The sequence below is a fragment of the Schistocerca serialis genome, chromosome 6, assembly GCF_023864345.2.
Source record: "Schistocerca serialis cubense isolate TAMUIC-IGC-003099 chromosome 6, iqSchSeri2.2, whole genome shotgun sequence".
NCBI lineage: Eukaryota > Metazoa > Arthropoda > Insecta > Orthoptera > Acrididae > Schistocerca > Schistocerca serialis.
The window spans coordinates 227022003-227043285 of NC_064643.1; the positions used below are offsets into that span (position 1 = coordinate 227022003).

General features: G+C 43.7%; 1 protein-coding gene across 1 annotated transcript in view; it reads left to right on the top strand.

The window, feature by feature from the left end:
- The window catches only part of LOC126484774 (probable serine/threonine-protein kinase irlF), a 165474-nt gene that overhangs the window by 103886 nt on the left and 40305 nt on the right, over positions 1–21283 (top strand). The window contains exon 5 of the mRNA XM_050108370.1: positions 1671–1958. Coding sequence (XP_049964327.1) covers positions 1671–1958 — 288 coding nt within the window. The remainder of the gene's footprint in view (positions 1–1670; positions 1959–21283) is intronic.

Here is a 21283-nt window from a genome sequence, read left to right on the forward strand (position 1 = left end):
ATGAGAATTCAGAAAGCGTACATAATTAGTTTCATACTTAACTTTAACCCATTAATGATGAACGTCGCTCTTGACGGTACATGATTCACAATATTATATGTTCAGAATACATTCTTGAAGTAATTATAGTAACTGAATATGGCGCCTTGCAACGTCGTAGCAAATGACGTAGCTGAAGGCTATGCTAAACTGTCGTCTCTGCAAATGAGAGCGTATGTAGACAGTGAACCATCGCCAGCAAAGTCGGCTGTACAACTGGGGCGAGTGCTAGGGAGTCTCTCTAGACTAGACCTGCCGTGTGGCGGCGCTAGGTCTGCAATCACGCGGGTCCGACGTATAACAACTTACCGCGGCCGATTTAAAGGCTACCACCTAGCAAGTGTGGCGTCTGGCGGTGACACCACAGTCAACCGCTATCTTGCAGACGTAATACAGGAACAACTACCAGGGAGACTGCGTGAAATAATGCTAATTCAAGACAACGCCGCCCGCATTCTGCTAGAGGAGAGAGAAGCTATACAGGGGTTGGGTTGGGAAGTCATTCCGCACCACCTTATTCAACTGATCTTGCACCTTCAAATTTTCACTTTTCTGCTCCCTATCGATCAGCCTTCAAGGAAGTCCCCTGCCCACCACAATCACCAGATCTGAATATTATTGAGCTTTTGTAATCTATATCGGAGGGAAAAGTACCTGAACGCTATCGACCTCCATCTTCGTTACAGTATGCATGTATGAGAATCTCTTGGAAACCATACAGGGCGTGTATTTATCCATTTTGAATCGACTGGAAGCTATTTTGATTGCCAACGGGTTCGCTACAGCGTATCTGGCATGACAACGTTATGTTTTGGGGTTTCCATACTTTTCTCTAACTTCTGTAGGTACTGTAGGCTCAGTTGTGTCGGACACTCAACCGCCACTAGTTTGGTGGAAAAGATTATGTGCGCGAACACGGCTCGACGAGTTCTTGACCTCAAAACCACGTGATTTCTATAGTCGTGGGATTGAAAAGTTAATCCAGCGTTGGCAGGCTGCTGCAAATAGTGAAGGTGAATACATCAATACCAGAGAAGGAAAGTTGCTACTCACCATATAGCGGAGATGCTGAGTCGCGATAGGCTCAATAAAAAGATTCACACAACTAAAGCTTTCGGCCATTAAAGCCTTTATCAGCAGTAGACACACATACACACATGCACACACACACTCACCTAAACACAACTGCAGATGTGTGTGCAAGTTGTGTTTATGTGAGTGTGTGTGTGTGTGTGGGTGTGTGTATGTGTGTGTGTGTGTGTGTGTGTGTGTGTGTGCGTGTCTACTGCTGACGAAGGCCTTAATGGCCGAAAGCTGTAGTTTGTGAATCTTTTTATGGTGCCTATCGCGATTCAGCATCTCCGCTATATGGTGAGCAGCAAGTTTCCTTCTCTGGTATTGTTACATTCCATCCTGGATTTTTCATTGTTTGAAGGAGAATATATTATTGATGAGTAAAGTCTCTGTTATGTGTATCTGTTGTGTTTATTAAACTTATGGAAGAACCCTACGAATTTACGTAACAACGTAATCGAACGACGGAAGTTGCTAACATCTGTGTCTGTGTTCAAGCATGCATTTCTCTCGCAGTTTTTCTCTATTGTTGTCCAAACCCCGTACTTCGTTCGCAGCGTGCAGGCAGGCAGCAGCAGCAGCAGCAGCAGCATCAGCTGGAGGATCAGCAGCAGCAGCAGGCAGAGGAGGGCGACAGCTGGGAGATGGGGCCCTCGTGCGACGCGCCGTCGCGCCAGCTGTCGGCCACGGAGGAGCCCCCTGACGGCGGAGAACGCCGCAAGAGCCGCCAGCAGGGGCGGGCGGACAGCGGCGCCGGCGACGAAGAAGACAGCTGCTTCACGCAGGCCGACTACGAGCGCCTCAAGTACGAGGCGCCGCTCGTCAAGCAGCTGCGCTCGCTCGAGGTCCGTACCGCCGCTCTACCCTGCTAGACACATTTGTGTGCAGATGAACCTAACTAGATTTCCAAAATCAAAAGTGGGGCCCAAATTAGGAATTGAAATGAATCGACATGACTGACAAAGAAGTAAATAACCTCGGAGTAGTGAAACAACTTAAATCACTTAACGAAAGCGAGTATTCCGGTCCAGACTTACACCAATTAGATTCCTTTCAGAGTGTGCGAATACAATACTTAACAACCGTATACAACCACTTGCTCGACGAAGGATCCGTACCCAAAGACTGGAAAGTTGCACAGGTCACGCCATATTCATATAGGATTAATCCACTACATTACAGGCCCTTATCATTAACGTCGATATTAGCCGATCGGTAGCCGGCACGGTAGCTCAGCGTGTTCGGTTAGAGAGCCGGTTGGCCTCTGTAATAAAAAAACTGAGTGGAAGGATCAACAAACGAACTTAAACAAATGTCATGTGACGTCCGCAACGATCAAACACAACGAAAATACAAATCGGTCTATGGTGCTGCAGTCATGGACTGTGCGGCTGGTCCCGGCGGAGGTTCGTGTCCTCCCTCGGGCATGTGTGTGTGTGTTTGTCCTTAGGATAATTTAGGTTAAGTAGTGTGTAAGCTTAGGGATTGATGATCTTAGCAGTTAAGTCCCATAAGATTTCACACACATTTGAACATTTTTTTAGCGTCGTTATGCAGCAGGATTTTGGAACATATATTGATTTCGATCATTATGAATTACCACGAAGAGAACGGTTTATTTGACACATAGTTTGGATTATTTCTTAGACTTTCCCGGCGATTTGATGACATCTCGTGGAAATCGGTTTTTCTGCCGGATATCAGCGTTTTCCAAACAAGATATTTCGACGTCATTACTTGACGTTTTCATCAGGTGTTCCCTGAGACTCAGGGAACATCTGATGAAGACGTCAAGTAATGACGTCGAAATATAGTGTTTGGAAGACGGTGATATCCGGCAGAAAACCCGATTTCGACGAGATGTCATAGTTTGGATTGTTTGGGGGAAGAGACCAGACATCGAGGTCATCGGTCTCATCGGATTAGGGAAGGACGGGGAAGGATGTCGGCAGTGCCCTTTCAAAGGAACCATCCCAGCATTTGCCTGGAGTGATTTAGGGGAATCACGGATAACCTAAATCAGGATGGTCGGACGCGGGATTGAACCGTTGTCCTCCCGAATGCGAGTCCAGTGTGCTAACCACTGCGCCACCTCGCTCCGTTGTCACATAGTCAACACGTATTCAGAAAACATCGTTCTCGTGAAACACAACTAGCTCTTTATCACACGTAGTGATGAGTGCTATCGGCAAAGGATTTCAAATTCATTCAGTGTTTCTTGATTTCCAGAATGCTTTTGACACCGTACCTCAAAAGCGGGTTGTAACCAAATTGTGTGCTTATAGAATATCGTCTCAGTTACGTGACTGGATTCGTGAGTTCCAATCAGCGTTGTCACACTTCGTAGTACTGGTAGGAAGTCATCGAGTAAAACAGAAGTGTTTTCTGGCGTTCCCTAACGTAGTCTTATATATGCTCTATTGTTCCTAATCACTTAAACGATTTACGAGGCAAAGTGAACAGCCCTCTTAGGTTGTTTGCGGATGGCGCTGTCTTTCATCGTCTAATAAAGTCATCAGAAGATTAAAACAAATTGCAAAACGATTTAGAAAAGATATCGTATGGTTTAAAGTCTGCCCCGATAGCTGAGTGGTCAGCGTGACCGATTGCCATCCTACGGGCCCGCGTTCGATTCCCGGCTGGGTCGGGGTTTTCTCCTCTCCGGGACCGAGTATTGTGCTGTCTTCATCATCATTTCATCCCCATCCGGCGCGCAGGCGGCCCAATGTGGCGTCGAATGTAATAAGACCTGCAGCAGGGCGGCCGGACCTGCCCCGCAAGGGACCTCCCGGCAGATGACGGCAAAGGCACATTTCATTTTTCATATGGTGCAAAAATTAGCAGTTGACCCTAAATAATGAAAAGTGTGTGGTGATCCATGAGTGCTCAAAGGATTCCACTGAACTTCGGTTGCACGACAAATCAGTCTAATCTAAGGGCAGTGAATTCAACTGAATACCTAGGAATTCAATTACGAACTACGTAAACTGGAAACAACATAAAGAAAATGTTGTGGGGAAGGCGAACTAAAGACTGAGTTTTATTGGTAGAAAACTTAGAACATGCAACCTAAGGAGACTGCCCGTAATATGCTTGTCCGACCTCTTTCGGAGTACTGCTGTGAGGTGTGGAATCCTTACCAGATATTATTAACGGAGTACATCGAGAAAGTCCATAGAAGGGCAGCACGCTTTGCATTACCAAGGAATAGGGAGAGAGAGTCACGCACAAGATCCAGGATTAGGGGTGGACGTCATTAAAACTAAGGCGTTTCTCGTTGCGGCGGGATCGTCTCACAAAATTTAAATCGTCATCTTTCTCCTACAAGTGCGAAAATCTTTTGTTGACGCCGACCTACATAGGGAGAAACAATCATTATAGTAAAATAAGGGAAATCAGAGCCCGCACGCAAAGACATGTTGTTGTGGTCTTCAGTCCAAAGACTGCTTTGATACAACTCTCCATGATACTCTATCATGTGCTACCCTTTTCATCTCCGAATAACTACTGTAATCTACATGTTTTTGGGTCTGCTTGCTATAGTAACATCTTGGTCTCCCTCTGCGATTTTTACCCCTCACACTTCGCACCAAATATTAAATTAGTGACCCCTTCATGTCTCATAATGTGTCCTATTAAGCGTTCCCTTCCTTTGGTCAAGTTGTGCCACAAATCTCTTGTCTCCCCAATTCTGTTCTGTACTTTCTCCTTAGCTATGTGATCGATTCATCTAATCTTTAACATTCTTCTGTAGCACCTCATTTCGAAAGATTCTATTCTCTTTCTGTCCAAACTGTTTATCACCCATGGTTCACTTGAATACATGGCTACACTCCAGAGAATTACCTCCACAAGAGACTTCCTAGCACTTCAATCTATATTCCATGTTAACGGATTTCTCTTCTTCGGAAATGCTTTTCTTGCCATTGCCAACATATATTTTATATCCTCTCGACTTTGGCCATCATCAGTTACTTTGCTCACCAGATAGCAAAACTCATCTACTACTCTAAGAGTGTCGTTTCCTAATCTGATTCCCTTAGCATCACCTGATTTAATTCGACTAAATTTCATTATCCTTGTTTTGCTTTTATTGATGTTCATTTTATATCCTCTTTTCAAAACGCTGTCCATTCCATTGAGCTGCTTTTCCAAGTCCTTTGCTGTCTTTGACAGAATTATTATGTCATCGGCCACCTCAAAGATCTTATTTCTTTTCCCTGAATTTTAATACCTATCCCAATTTTTCTTTGGTTTCCTTTAATTCTTGTTAATGTAGAGACTGAATAACAAAGGGCACAGGCTACAATCCGATTTCACTCCCTTCTCAAACACTGCTTCCCTTTCATGCCCCTCGACTCTTATTACTGCTGTCTGGTTTCTATACAAGTTGCAAATAGCTATTCTCTCCCTGTATTTTACCCCTGTTATCTTCAGCATTTCAAAGAGTGTATTCCAGTCCACATTGTCAAAAGCTTTCTCTAAGTCTACAAATGTCCTTAAGGGGACATTGTATGTTCTATGCCACCAAAGTCAAATTATCGAAATTTGTGACCCATTATCTTGGAAACTTTTTAAGACACCAACTTACAAAAAATGGTTCAAATGGCTCTGAGCGCTATGGGACTCAGCTGCTGAGGTCATCAGTCCCCTAGAACTTAGAACTATTTAAACCTAACTAACCTAATGACATCACACACATCCATGCCCGAGGCAGGATTCCCCGCTCTGCCACTCCGGCCGGCACCAATTTACAATTTTCCATAATTATTGAAGGCACCTTTTTGGATACACTGAACTAGAATTAACAGAAAAATTTTACTGTGGGGCATGTTGTCTTTTTTTTTTTTTTTTTTCAAACACTCAATTTTTTGACAGAATTTTGGAGATCAATGAACATAAAAACAAAACAAGTCAGGATATTTTAATTATTCTGGTTCCATATGTGTTGAATCTCACACTTGGCATGCTGTGAAAATTTCATTTCTCTACCATCAGTACTTTTTTAGAAAACAGGTCATTTATTGCAAAAAATGTAGTTCTGAGATACTGCAGTTTAAAACTTCTTTTATTACAAATTCTTATGCAGACTTACATTTCTGCGCCTTTTATGCACTAGAATTGCCCTGGCCCATAGTCTGTCTCTTGCTCAGTGTCACAACAGCCCAGAGCTTGCCGCCTCCTTTCTTTCTCGCTTCTTTTGTCATTTGCTGAGCAGCTTGCTCCTCTTCACGTACACGAAGCTCATCCAGTCCCCAAAGTCCTTTAGCTGTGTGCTGTCCAAATCTTACCCCTAACTTCTCCAGAACGTTAAGTCTTCCATAGTTCCCACAATTAAAAGTTATTACAGCATCAGACACTGCTAACTTTACTGTCCTAAGGCCAACAAATACATTTTTGGGTACACAGCACCACACAACATTATTGAAGGACTCATTCACATTCTGGGTCTTCCCATGTAAACAGCTCAGGATTTGCCAAATCTCTGTATTAGGTTTGATTGCCTCCATTACTGGCCATAATATCATTACTTTTACCACTGTTACGCGTTTCTAAAGTTAATTTCCTTTTCGGTGCGCTATGGGGCGTGGTCACTTCAGAAACATTATCGTGGTTTCCTTCACTGCTAGCACACGTGTTTTTAAGTAGTTCAGTAGAAAATGCATGTCACACGTATCTGTTACCCGCAAATTACCATTTCTTGAAGTTACTTTTACACTTAGTCATTTTATTTAAATAAAAAATGCAATAGAAGTTAGCTTACTACAAAAATAGCGTATAGTCACACTACTTTCAACGAAAACTAGTATCAGAAAGAAAGGACTGATTTATTTATTCGTAATGCCAACTTCTGAGACGTAGCAGTAGGCATAAAACAAAACAAAGCAATTCAAAGCCTTCTAGACTGTGTGCAATGTCCCGTTAACCAATCTTCTAAGATAAGTCCTAGGGTCAGTATTGCCTCGCGCGTTCCTGCATTTCTCCGGACTCGAAACTGGTCTTCCCCGAGGTCGGCTCCTACCAGTTTTTCCATTCTTCAGTAAAAGATTTGTGATACTATTTTGCAACCGTGACTTATTAAACTGATGTTCCGGTAATTTCCACACCTGTCAGCACTTACATTCTTTGGAATTGGAACTGTTACATTCTTCTTGAAGTCTGGGGGTATTTCGCCTAATTCATACATCTTGCACACCAAATGGAAGAGTTGTGCTCATGGTTGGCTGTCCCTAGGCTATCAGCAGTTCTGATGGAATGTTATCTACTCTCGGGACCTTGTTTTGGCTTAGATATTTCAGAGCTTTGTCAAACTCTTCTCGTAGTATCATATCTCCTATCTCACCTTCATCTACCTCGCATCCTTTTCTATAATATTTCTTTCATCTCCCCTGCATAGATTCTCTATATATTTCTTCCATATCCGATTTTTAGCTTTTTTATCTTCTTGGTGCACGCGATCCTGATGTGTGTTTGCATTTTCAGTACTCTGAATACTTAGTTTGGTGTTGCCAGTCGAAAAGGTTTTTGAGTGCCAGGCGAATTTTTTTATTTTCGAGAAAGACGGATAAAAAAATGTGCATTAAATTTTACTGACTTTTGGCGAATCTTCTACAAGAGTTTACTAGTCGTACAAATGTTTCAAAGAGGGCCGAGAAGACGCTGAAGACCACCGCTCTGGACGCCCCAGCACATGAATTACTGACGACAAGGTGGAAAATGCAAAGAAAATGATTCAGGAATATCGCCAGATCACCATCAGAGAGGTTGCTGATGATGTTAGCATATCATTTGCCTCATGCCAAGAAATTTATTGTGATGTTTTGGGCACGAAACCTGTAGCAGAAAAGTTTGTTCAGAAGTTGTTGAGTTTCGGCCGAAAACCACGTGTCGTAGACATCACTCAGGAACTACTGAATGAAATCGACACTTGACGAAACGTGGGTATGACGTAGGAACCAAGGTCCAGTGGTCCCAGTGTAAACTGCCCAAAGAGCCAAGACTGAGAAACATCGACAAGTTCGATCTCATGCCAAGGTTCTTCTCACTGTTTTCTTCGATTCAGTGGGGTAGTGCATCATGGGTTCCTGCCTTGTTGATGTACGGCCAATAAGGAATGCTATCTGGAAGTTATACGGCGTTTGTGTGAAACAGTCCGAAGAAAGCGACCAGAATAGTGAAAAAAGCTATCCTGGAAACTGCTTCACGATAATGCTCCTGCGCACACGTCATTGCTTGTTCGTGTTTTTTTGGCAAAAAACAAAACCTTTATCTTGCCTCAGCCAGGCCCCTGCGATTTCTTTTTATTACAGAGATTGATGAGAACCATGAAAGGACGCCGTTTTGCCACCATTGATGAGATAGAAGCAGAATCGCTGAAGGAGCCGAACACCACAACGAAAAGTGAGTTCCAGAAGCGCTTCCAAGATTGGAAAAAGCGATGGCACAAGTTTATTATAACTAAAAGTAACTACTTTGAAGGGGACAAACTGATGTTAATGAATAAATAAAGATTTTTTACAAAAGAAACACAAATTCCCGTAACCTTTTGATCACACTTCATATCAGTAGGTTTGTGTTAACCTACAGGTTTATATTATAACTACGTACCTTTCGTTAAAACTCGCACTGCAAAAACATCGCCGGCCTGGGTGGCTGAGCGGTTCTAGGCGCTACAGTCTGGAACCGCGCGACCGCTACGGTCGCAGGTTCGAATCCTGCTTCGGGCATGGATGTTTGTGATGTCCTTAGGTTAGTTAAGTTTAAGTAGTTCTAAGTTCTAGGGGACTGATGACCTCAGAATTTAAGTCCCATAGTGCTCAGAGCCATTTGAACAAAAACATCAAAATACCTTGCATTACTAATCAAGCAAATATGTTATTCTTTCTTTGTTGTCACATGCAAACACAATATATCACTTTTAGGTTTTTATGTAATGAGAGCATTAACTAGAGTCGGAAATGATTATTATTTGCATAGGCTGATTATTTTTCACTTACAATTACCGTGATAGTTTCGCCGTTTGTAGCTTTATTATATTTTGTAGAAAAATGTATGTCACTCAAGAGTTTAATATTTTCAAAAAGAATATTATAAAACTCAACTTACGAAGTATAGGAAAATGAGTAATAGTTACAATTATTTCATTAACCGTTTACGCACTCAAACTATTCTTTTCATCACTGCATAACACATTTTCAATAAACTTCACTTTTTGTGCAGTAGCATTGGTGCCAGGCAGGGTAGCACAAACGAAGTAAAGAGCTGCAAATTCTTGCAGCAGATACAATTTTGAGATCCAAGGAGGTTGAAAATGATAGCTTTAGTTCATTTGCGTTTAATCAAACAGTGATTAGGGTGGACTGTATTTTATTTATTCTTTGGGTATGACAACATTTTTATTCATTTGGTTATGCTACACGTCACTTACAAAAATTCTATTTCAAAATGTACGTAACGTTTAGTGAAAAAGGGGACAATATACGTCTGCGACGTATTTCGTCGGCACAACGGGACACTTAAACTAAATGTGGAACGATTCCGTAAAATACGAAACGTCTGATCACCCTAATGTAACTCCAAATGTCGCGGTACACTTCTTGAATATGGTCCATGTACATGGCTTGACAAAAAAAAGCGAAGCAACCGGAAGGGGAGCAGGAAACGAAACGAAACTTCAGAGGTTGACAGGGTATCTGACGATATTTCACTGATTACAAAATCAAGTCAACTCTACAAATAATTTGACAGTATGAGACAACTTATCAGTATACCAATGCGCCCCCTTCGGACTGAATGCATGTAGTAATTCTACATCTATATCTACACGCAAACTCCGCAATCCCGTGAATGGCATATCGTGCAGGGTACCATGTACCTAGTCCACAGATGGAGAGAGAAAAAATGACTCCTATATGCATCCATACGACCCCTAGGTCCTCTTGTCTCGTCTTCGCAGTCCTTACGCGAAATGTTCGTTGGCGGCACAGATAGTATTGCACTCATCCGCAAATGGCTGTTCTCTAAACTTTGTCAGCATGCTTCATGTAAAGAACGTAGTCTTCCCTCCAGGGACTCCCAGTGGAGTTCACGAAGTATCTTCAATACTCGTGTTTTGATCCAACCTAATAGTAAGGAATCTAGCAACATGCTTCTGAATTGCTTCGATGTCTTCCTTTAATCCGTCCTGATGAGGTTTCCAAACACTAGAGCAGTACACCAGAATAGGTCGCACAAGTATTCTAAAACAGCCAAATTTGTATATGAGCTACACTTTCCCAAAACACTCCCAATAAGTCAGTGTCGACCACTCGCGTTCTCTACTACAGTTCTTGCGTGGTCGTTCCATTTTACATCGTTTTGCACCTTTGCATCTAAATCTTTAATCACCGTGGCTGAATCGCGCAGCCCACAACCAGTACTACATTTCAACATCACAGAATTGTTTTTTCTTACTCATCTGTATTTTTTAGGTTTAGAAAAAGTAGCCATTCATTATACCAAACAGAAGGTGTGTCCAACTAAACCTGTAAACTTCTACAGTAACTCAACGACAATACTTTCCTGTACACTACACCGTCATCTGCAAACTGTCGCACATTGCTGCTCATCCCATCCGTCAGGTCATTTATGTAAACAAACGATGAAACCATTCCTCCCACATATTCTGGGGTACTCTTGGCTATAACTTTGTGTCTGGTGAACATTCGCATTCGAAGATAATGTACTAGGCTTGTAACGGTACCACCGACCACCTTAAGCGACAATCGATGCTAACGTTACACCTCTGCGAGGAATTTTTGAAAAGTTGAGATAACCTAATGGAAACAGAACAATCAAACTGGAATTCGTTTCCGAAACGCTACTCCAGCAGAGTATAATTAACAGAAAACATGTGGGTCAGGAACAGTCGTTCCCCCAGCACAAAAGCAAGTTGTAACATTCCATATTAAAACCGGACGCCAGCCTAACTAGGCATTCTTGTGTCAAGCAAAGTGATAAAGCAGAAGGCAGCGTTAAGGCTAACCTAACCTTTCTTGACACACACACTAAACTCTTTGCTTATATCTGTACCTACTACAACACAGTAACCTAACCGCGCAGGATGAATGTGTTACTAACAAATAAATGGCCAATGAAATAGTGAACAGTAACATATGCCTCTCAACAACACGTGCCTTGAATGAACTAGATGCTACAGTTTATAAAACCAGTTACGGACACACATGAAACTAGTAGTAATACTGAACAGGAAAAAGCTTGAAATGATTCTGAATTTAAATCAGGGGTTTTGCTAATGATCATAATCTATAACTTCATTGCTTAGTAAATGGTCTCTATGCCTGTGCATTAACCAACGTGCTTTAGAATAGATAACACAGTGAATAGTTCTTTCTTAAACTCGGTTTGAAGCAGCTAAACAGAATGTACATCTAACTACACTGGCTCTGAAGGAGCCTTTGCATTGCTTCATTAATTAACTAGCCTTGTATATGAAAGCCCTTAAATTTTCGTGGTTAGAAGAACCAAGCTCATTAACAAAACTACAGCAGTATGTGTGAGAAATGGTAAGTATTATTATCATTATTTATCAACGAAGTGAAGCACAACAAACTATAACTCTTCAAATAACAAATGTGGTTTTCTAACCAGTCATTTGAACTACTGAAAAATATAATTGGCTGTGTAAATGACAACACAATATTAGATTCAAGTCAACCACTTTCCCGTAATAAATTAGGATACTCGGCATTAAATGCACTAGGATAGGATTCCTGCCCAGGTTTGTGATTTGGGATAGTCACGGGTATAGGATAGATCTTTTAGCAACACAACGATTATTATTAAAATCAACCAACTTTCACAAATACCTGGTCCAATTACAAAGTACCAAATAAAAACAATTTAGTGGAAGGCTCGTGGCACAAGTGGCACAGTTTGCAGTGGCCATTAACCTGGCGGCGATGCAATCATAGCAGTACTGTAGGCCTCTCGCACTGTTACATATCTTCTTGGCGTCGGCATTATATTTATAGGGCCAAAACGCATGCCATGATAATGGTATAATCAAATGCATCGCCGGCCGTTGTGGCCGAGCGGTTCTAGGCGCTTCAGTCTGGAACCACGCGACCGCTACGGTCGCAGGTTCGAATCCTGCCTCAGGCATGGATGTGTGTGATGTCCTTAGGTTAGTTAGGTTTAAGTAGTTCTAAGTTCTAGGGGATTGATGACCTGAGATGTTATGTTCCATAGTGCTGAGAACCATTTGAACCAAATCATCCGAGGCCCATAAATACTGCCCTCAAGCTCTTCTGGCTTCAAAACTCGAGAAATATGAGCCACAATGATCTGCTCCGCTAGTAAAGTGTTAACCACGGCACTGCTCAGCCAAGGATCCTTGCCGGGTCACAACGGACGTATTGCCACTTGCGCGTCAACCACACCTTTTCCACTCCGCCAGGCAACTTCTGTAGCTGCGGGGCTTCCCCGCATCGTTTACATTCAACGTTATGTTTCCGAACTATGGACCAAGTCATTTTCAGCACATTACACAACAAAGCTGAAAGCAAGGGGAAACTACAGCCGTAATTTTTCCCGAGGGCATGCAGCTTTACTGTATGGTTAAATAATGATGGCGTCCTCTTGGGTAAATACTCCGGAGTTAAAATAGTCCCCCATTCGGATCTCTGGGCGGGGACTACTCAAGAGGACGTCGTTATCAGGAGAAAGAAAACTGGCGTTTTACGGATCGAAGCGTGGAATGTCAGATCCCTTAATCTGGCACGTAGGTTAGAAAATTTAAAAAGGGAAATGGATAGGTTGAAGTTAGATGTAGTGGGAATTAGAGAAGTTCGGTGGCAGGAGGAACAATACTTTTGGTCAGGTGAATACAGGGTTATAAATACACTCCTGGAAATGGAAAAAAGAACACATTGACACCGGTGTGTCAGACCCACCATACTTGCTCCGGACACTGCGAGAGGGCTGTACAAGCAATGATCACATGCACGGCACAGCGGACACACCAGGAACCGCGGTGTTGGCCGTCGAATGGCGCTAGCTGCGCAGCATTTGTGCACCGCCGCCGTCAGTGTCAGCCAGTTTGCCGTGGCATACGGAGCTCCATCGCAGTCATTAACACTGGTAGCATGCCGCGACAGCGTGGACGTGAACCGTATGTGCAGTTGACGGACTTTGAGCGAGTGCGTAGAGTGGACATGCGGGAGGCCGGGTGGACGTTCGCCGAATTGCTCAACACGTGGGGCGTGAGGTCTCCACAGTACATCGATGTTGTCGCCAGTGGTCGGCGGAAGGTGCACGTGCCCGTCGACCTGGGACCGGACCGCAGCGACGCACGGATGCACGCAAAGACCGAAGGATTCTACGCAGTGCCGTAGGGGACCGCACCGCCACTTCCCAGCAAATTAGGGACACTGTTGCTCCTGGGGTATCGGCGAGGACCATTCGCAACCGTCTCCATGAAGCTGGGCTACGGTCCCGCACACCGTTAGGCCGTCTTCCGCTCACGCCCCAACATCGTGCAGCCCGCCTCTAGTGGTGTCGCGACAGGCGTGAATGGAGGGACGAATGGAGACGTGTCGTCTTCAGCGACGAGAGTCGCTTCTGCCTTGGTGCCAATGATGGTCGTATGCGTGTTTGGCGCCGTGCATGTGAGCGCCACAATCAGGACTGCATACGACCGAGGCACACAGGGCCAACACCCGGCATCATGGTGTGGGGAGCGATCTCCTACACTGGCCGTACACCACTGGTGATCGTCGAGGGGACACTGAATAGTGCACGGTACATCCAAACCGTCATCGAACCCATCGTTCTACCATTCCTAGACCGGCAAGGGAACGTGCTGTTCCAACAGTACAATGCACGTCCGCATGTATCCCGTGCCACCCAACGTGCTCTAGAAGGTGTAAGTCAACTACCCTGGCCAGCACGATCTCCGGATCTGTCCCCCATTGAGCATGTTTGGGACTGGATGAAGCGTCGTCTCACGCGGTCTGCACGTCCAGCACGAACGCTGGTCCAACTGAGGCGCCAGGTGGAAATGGCATGGCAAGCCGTTCCACAGGACTACATCCAGCATCTCTATGATCGTCTCCATGGGAGAATAGCAGCCTGCATTGCTGCGAAAGGTGGATATACACTGTACTAGTGCCGACATTGTGCATGCTCTGTTGCCTGTGTCTATGTGCCTGTGGTTCTGTCAGTGTGATCATGTGATGTATCTGACCCCAGGAATGTGTCAATAAAGTTTCCCCTTCCTGGGACAATGAATTCACGGTGTTCTTATTTCAATTTCCAGGAGTGTACAAAATTAAATAGGGGTAATGCAGGAGTAGGTTTAATAATGAATAAAAAAATTAGAGTGTGGGTAAGCTACTACAAACAGCATAGTGAACGTATTACTGTGGCCAAGATAGACACGAAGCCCATGCCTACTACAGTAATACAAGTTTATATGCCAACTAGCTCTGTTGATGATGAAGAAATTGATGAAATGTATGATGAGATAAAAGAAATTATTCAGGTAGTGAAAGGAGACGAAAGTTTAATAGTCTTGGGTGACTGGAATTCGAGAGTAGGAAAAAGGAGAGAAGGAAACATAGTGGGTGAATATGGATTGGGGGAGAGAAATGAAAGAGGAAGCCGTCTGGTAGAATTTTGCACAGAGCATAACTTAATCATACCTAACACTTGGTTCAAGAATCATAAAAGAAGGTTGTATACATGGAAGAATCCTGGAGATACTAAAAGGTATCAGATAGATTATATAATGGTAAGACAGAGATTTAGGAACCAGGTTTTAAATTGTAAGACATTTCCAGGGGCAGATGTGGACTCTGACCACAATCTATTGATTATGAACTGTAGATTAAAACTGAAGAAACTGCAAACAGGTGGGAATTTAATGAGATGGGACTGGATAAACTGACTAAACCAGAGGTTGTACAGAGTTTCAGGGAGAGCATAAGGAAACAATTGACAGGAATGGGGGAAAAAATACAGTAGAAGAAGAATGGGTAGATCTGAGGAATGAAGTAGTGAAGGCAGCAGAGGATCAAGTAGGTAAGAAGACGAGTGCTAGCAGAAATCCTTGGGTAACAGAATAAATATTGAATTTAATTGATGAAAGGAGAAAATATAAAAACGCAGTAAATGAAGAAGGCAAAAGGGAATACAATCGTCTCAAAAATGAGATCGACAGGAAGTGCAAAATGGCTAAGCAGTTATGGCTAGAGGACAAATGTAAGTATGTAGAGGCATATCTCACTAGGGGTAAGATAGGTACTGCCTACAGGAAAATTTAAGAGACCATTGGAGAAAAGAGAGCCACTTGTATGAATATCAAGAGTTCAGATGGAAACCCAGTTCTAAGCAAAGAAGGGAAAGCAGAAAGGTGGCAGGAGTATATAGAGGGTCTATACAATGGCGATGTGCTTGAGGACAATATTATGGAAATGGAAGAGGATGTAGATGAAGATGAAATGGGAGATACGATACTGCGTGAAGAGTTTGACAGAGCACTGAAAGACCTGAGTCGAAAAAAGGCCCGGGATTAGACAACATACCATTGGAACTACTGACGGCCTTGGGAGATCCAGTCCTGACAAAACTCTACCATCTGGTGAGCATGATGTATGAGACAGGCGAAATACTCTCAGACTTCAAGAAGAATATAATAATTCCAATCCCAAAGAAAGCAGGTGTTGACAGATGTGAAAATTACTGAACTATCAGTTTAATAAGTCACAGCTGCAAAATACTAACGCGAATTCTTTACAGACGAATGGAAAAACTGTAGAAGCCGACCTCGGTGAAGATCAGTTTGGATTCCGCAGAAATGTTGGAACACGTGAGGCAATACTGACCATACGACTTATCTTAGAAAATAGATTAAGGAAAGACAAACCTACGTTTCTAGTATTTGTGGACTTAGAGGAAGCTTTTGAGAATGTTGAGTGGAATACGCTCTTTCAAATTCTAACGGTGGCAGGGGTAAAATACAGGGAGCGAAAGGCTATTTACAATTTGTACAGAAACCAGATGGCAGTTATAAGAGTCGAGGGGCATGAAAGGGAAGCAGCGGTAGGGAAGGGAATGAGACAGGGTTCTAGCCTGTCCCCGATGTTATTCAATCTGTATATTGAGCAAGCAGTAAAGGAAACAAAAGAAAAATTCGGAGTAGGTATTAAAGTCCATGGAGAAGAAATAAAAACTTTGAGGTTCGCCGATGACATTGTAATTCTGTCAGAGACTGCAAAGGACTTGGAAGAGCAGTTGAACGGAATGGGCAGTGTCTTGAACGGAGGATATAAGACGAACATCAACAAAAGCAAAACGAGGATAATGGAATGTAGTCGAATTAAGTCGGGCGATGCTGAGGGAATTAGATTAGGAAATGAGACACTTAAAGTAGTAAAGGAGTTTTGATATTTGGGGAGCAAAATAACTGATGATGGTCAAAGTACAGAGGATGTAAAATGTAGACTCGCAATGGCAAGGAAATTGTTTCTGAAGAAGAAAAATTTTTTGACATTGAGTATAGATTTAAGTGTCAGGAAGTCGTTTCTGAAGGTATTTGTATGGCGTGTAGCCATGTATGGAAGTGAAACATGGACGATAATTAGTTTGGACAAGAAGAGAATAGAAGCTTTCGAAATGTGGTGCTACAGAAGAATGCTGAAGATTAGATGGGTAGCTCACATAACTAATGAGGAGGTACTGAATAGAATTGGGGAGAAGAGGAGTTTGTGGCACAACTTGACAAGAAGAAGGGACCGGTTGGTAGGACATGTTCTGAGGCATCAAGGGATCACACATTTAGCATTGGAGGGCAGCGTGGAGGGTAAAAATCGTAGAGGGAGACCAAGAGATGAATACACTAAGCAGATTCAGAAGTACTAGGAGATGAATAAGCTTGCACAGGATAGAGTAGCATGGAGGGCTGCATCAAACGAGTCTCAGGGTTGAAGACAATTACAACAACAACAACAACAACAACAACATATATAACAATCATTCCATTAGTTATTAGTTAGCATAATTTAAACAACGTTGCTCAAAAGTTTCACAGAACTGAAACATGTATACATAGTCAAAGAATTTCCATGACAGATACAATGTTATATATAAACAATACTACAAATTGACATATAATTATCGGTACAGATACAAAATAGGTCAAAAATAAGTGTTACAGGTTCTATTCGGCTTGGAAGGGTGTGGTAAAGCAGTGGTATCCTCTCCTCAGCCAAGTTGGCCCAAAATTGTTGTAACTGGTCCTTGACATCCTGAATAACAGCACTGGGATGGAGTTCACGTCAGATAAGGTCCCACACGTGTTCTGTTGGGGACAGAGCTAGGAATACTACTGGTCACAGGAGTGTATCAACATCGAGCAGATGTTCCTAGAGAAACGTGCCACGTGTGGACGAGCATCGTGCTATTGAATAATGGAACCATGAGACTGTCGGTTGAGAAGTAGCACATGAGGACACAGGATACCCGTGATGCACCTTTGTCCCAGCACAGTTTCGTCACTCACGACCAGCCCTCACTTGAAGCCATAGCCGATGGCTCCCCACACCTCGACACCAGGAGAAACACCGCTGTGGCTCTCGAAAATGGTGGAAGAGTGGTCTCCCAAATTTGCAGTCATACTCGCCTTCGGTGGTCATCCGGGGTAGCGCAGAACCACGATTCATCGTTGTACACGGTGCCACCCCAGTCATCCACGGCCACGGCACAAATCCAAATGCAGCCGTACGCGTTGTGATGTTAATAGTAGCCTGCAAAAGGGACAGCACTTCGCTAGTCCTCCAGCTGAGCTTGAAGTCACATACAACGTACATTGACGGAAATGATCGTAACACCAAAAAGTAATTAATGTAGAGTAATGAAATTCTCCCCCCCCCCCCCTCCCCCGCTCATAAACCATGCTCCTTGCCGTTGGTGGGGAGGCTTGCGTGCCTCAGCGACACAAATAGCCGTACCGTAGGTGCAACCACAACGGAGGGGTATCTGCTGAGAGGCCAGACAAACGTGTGGTTCCTGAAGAGGGACAGCAACTTTTTCAGTAGTTGCAGGGGCAACAGTCTGGATGATTGACTGATCTGGCCTTGTAACACTAACCAAAATGGCCTTGCTGTGCTGGTACTGCGAACGGCTGAAAGCAAGGGGAAACTACATCCGTATTTTTCCCGATGGTATGCAGCTTTACTGTATGGTTAAATGATGATGGCGTCCTCTTGGGTAAAATTTTTCCGGAGGTAAATAGTCCCCCAGTCGGATCTCCGTGCGGGGACTACTCAGGAGGACGGCGTTATCAGGAGAAAGAAAAGTAGCATTCTACGGATCGGAGCGTGGAATAATGTCAGATCCCTTAATCTGGCACGCTGAGGTACCGTGCTGACTGTCACTCAGCTACCGGGGGCGGACTAAGCAGGGATGGCTAGAGGACAAATGTAAGGATGTAGAGGCATATCTCACTAGAAGTATGATAGATACTGACTACACGAAAATTAAAGAGACTTTTGGAGAAAGGAGAACCACTTGCATGAATATCAAGAGCTCAGATGGAAACCCAGTTCTAAGCAAAGAAGGGAAAGCAGAAAGGCGGAAGGAGTATATAGAGGGTCTATATAAGGACAATATTATAGAAACGGAATAGGATGTTGATGAAGATGAAATGAGGGGTATGATACTGCGTGAAGAGTTTGACAGAGTACTGAAAGACCTAAGTCGAAACAAGGCACCGGCAGTAGAGAACATTCTATTAGAACTACTGACAGCCTTGGGAGAGCCAGCCCTGACAAAACTCTACCATCTGGTGAGCAAGATGTATGACACAGGCGAAATACCCTCATACTTCAAGAAGAATATAATAATTCCAATCCCAAAGAAAGCAGGTGTTGACAGATGTGAAAAGTACCGAACTATCAGTTTAATAAGTCACGGCTGCAAAATACTGACGCGAATTCTTCACAGACGAATGGAGAAACTGGGAGAAGCCGACGTCAGGGAAGATGAGTTTGGATTCCTTAGAAATGTGGGAATACGTGGGGCAATATTGACCCTACGACTTATCTTAGAAGATAGATTAAGGAAAGGCAAACCAACGTTTCTAGCATTTGTAGACTTGGAGAAAGCTTTTGATAATGTGGACTGGAATACTCTCTGTGGTGCCACCGCCAGACACCACACTTGCTAGGTGGTAGCCTTTAAATCGGCCGCGATCCGGTAGTATACGTCGGACCCGCGTGTCGCCACTATCAGTGATTGGAGACCGAGCGCCGCCACACGGCAGGTCTAGTCTAGAGAGACTTCCTAGCACTCGCCCCAGTTGTACAGCCGACTTTGCTAGCGATGGTTAACTAACAAAACACGCTCTCATTTGCCGAGACGATAGTTTAGCAAGCCTTCAGCTTCGTCATTTGCTACGACCTAACAAGGCGCCATATTCAGTTACTATTGATATTGTGAATCATGTACCGTCAAGAGCGAAGTTCATCATTAATGGATTAAAGTTAAATATTCCACCAGCTACGTCCGTTTTTCTAAATTCTAATTTCCTTGTCCCGTTCCAGACCTCACGCCAGCCTGCGTGAGCTAAAACGCGTGCATTTCGGCCTCCTCTAGTAACACGGTGTTGTCTCTCCTGCCAACCACAACACTCTCTTTCAAATTCTGTAGGTGGCAGGGATCAAATACACGGCTATTTACAATTTGTACAGAAACCAGATCGGAGTTATAAGAATCGAGGGGCATGGATGGGAAGCAGTGGTTGGGGAGGATTGAGACAGGGTTTAGCCTATCCCCCATGTCATTCAATCTGTATAGTGAGCAAGCAGTAAAGGAAACAAAACAAAAATTCGGAGTAAGAATTAAAATCCATGGAGAAGAAATAAAAACTTTGAGGTTCACCGATGACATTGTAATTCTGTCAAAGACAGCAAAGGACATGGAAGAGCAGTTGAACGGAATGGACAGTGTCTTGAAAGGAGGATAGAAGACGACCATCAACAAAAACAAAACGAGGACAATGGAATGTAGACGAATCGCCAATTTAGTATTGGAGGGCCGCGTGGAGGGTAAAAATCGAAGAGGGAGACCAAGAGATGAATACAGTAAGCAGATTCAGGAGGATGTAGGTTGCAGTACGTACTGGGAGATGAAGAATCTTGCACAGGATAGAGTATAATGGAGATCTGCATCAAACCAGTCTCTGGGCTGAAAACGACAACAACAACAACAATGGAATTTTGGGAATACATTTGTCTAGGTAACACATTTAACTGATTAACGTTTTTAGTTCACAGCTTAAGGTAAGCACGAGATAAGCCATTGCAAAAGTGAAATGCTGGTACATTAATGACTGGTGCAACAGCAAGAAGTTAAGCGTGTATGCATCAAGTTGTACAGGTAATGGGTGTCAGTTTTTGGGGTGGAGTTCCATTCTGTTGCACTTGGTCGGTCAACACAGGGACCGATAAAGCTGATTGTGGATGACGCTGGAGATGTCACCCGATGATTTCCCACATGTGCTCGATTGGAGATAGATCTGGTCATCGAAGTGGTTAAGGCAACATGTTGACACTCTGTAGATCATGTTAAGTTACAACAATAGTACGTAAACGAGCAATATCCTGTTTGAAAACATCACCTGGGATGCTCTAAATGAATGGCAGCACAACAGGTCGAATCACCAGATTGACGTAGAAATTTGTGGTCAGGTTACGTGGGATAGCCACAGTAGTGCTTCCTCATACCATAACTCCACGTGTATGTCCACTGTGTCTAACACATAGACAGGTTGGTTGCAAGACTTGAGTTGACCTCCTTCTAACACACGGCCATGAGAAGCAACGAGGCAATACCAGCTTTCATCAGAAAACACAACAGACCTCTCCTCCGCCCTCCAGTGAGTGTTTTGCGGTCAGCGGAACGTTCACTAAAGAGCGTCTGGTTCGGAGCTGACCTTGAAGTAACCAATTTGTAACTGATCGTTGTGTCACTGTGGTACCACCTGTTGGCCAGCTTACTACTGCAGATGAAGTTACGACGCGCTAGAGCCATATGCCTAACACGATGGTCCTCCCTCTCGGTAAAGCCATGTGGCCGTCCGGAGACCGATCATCTTGCGACCCTACATTCT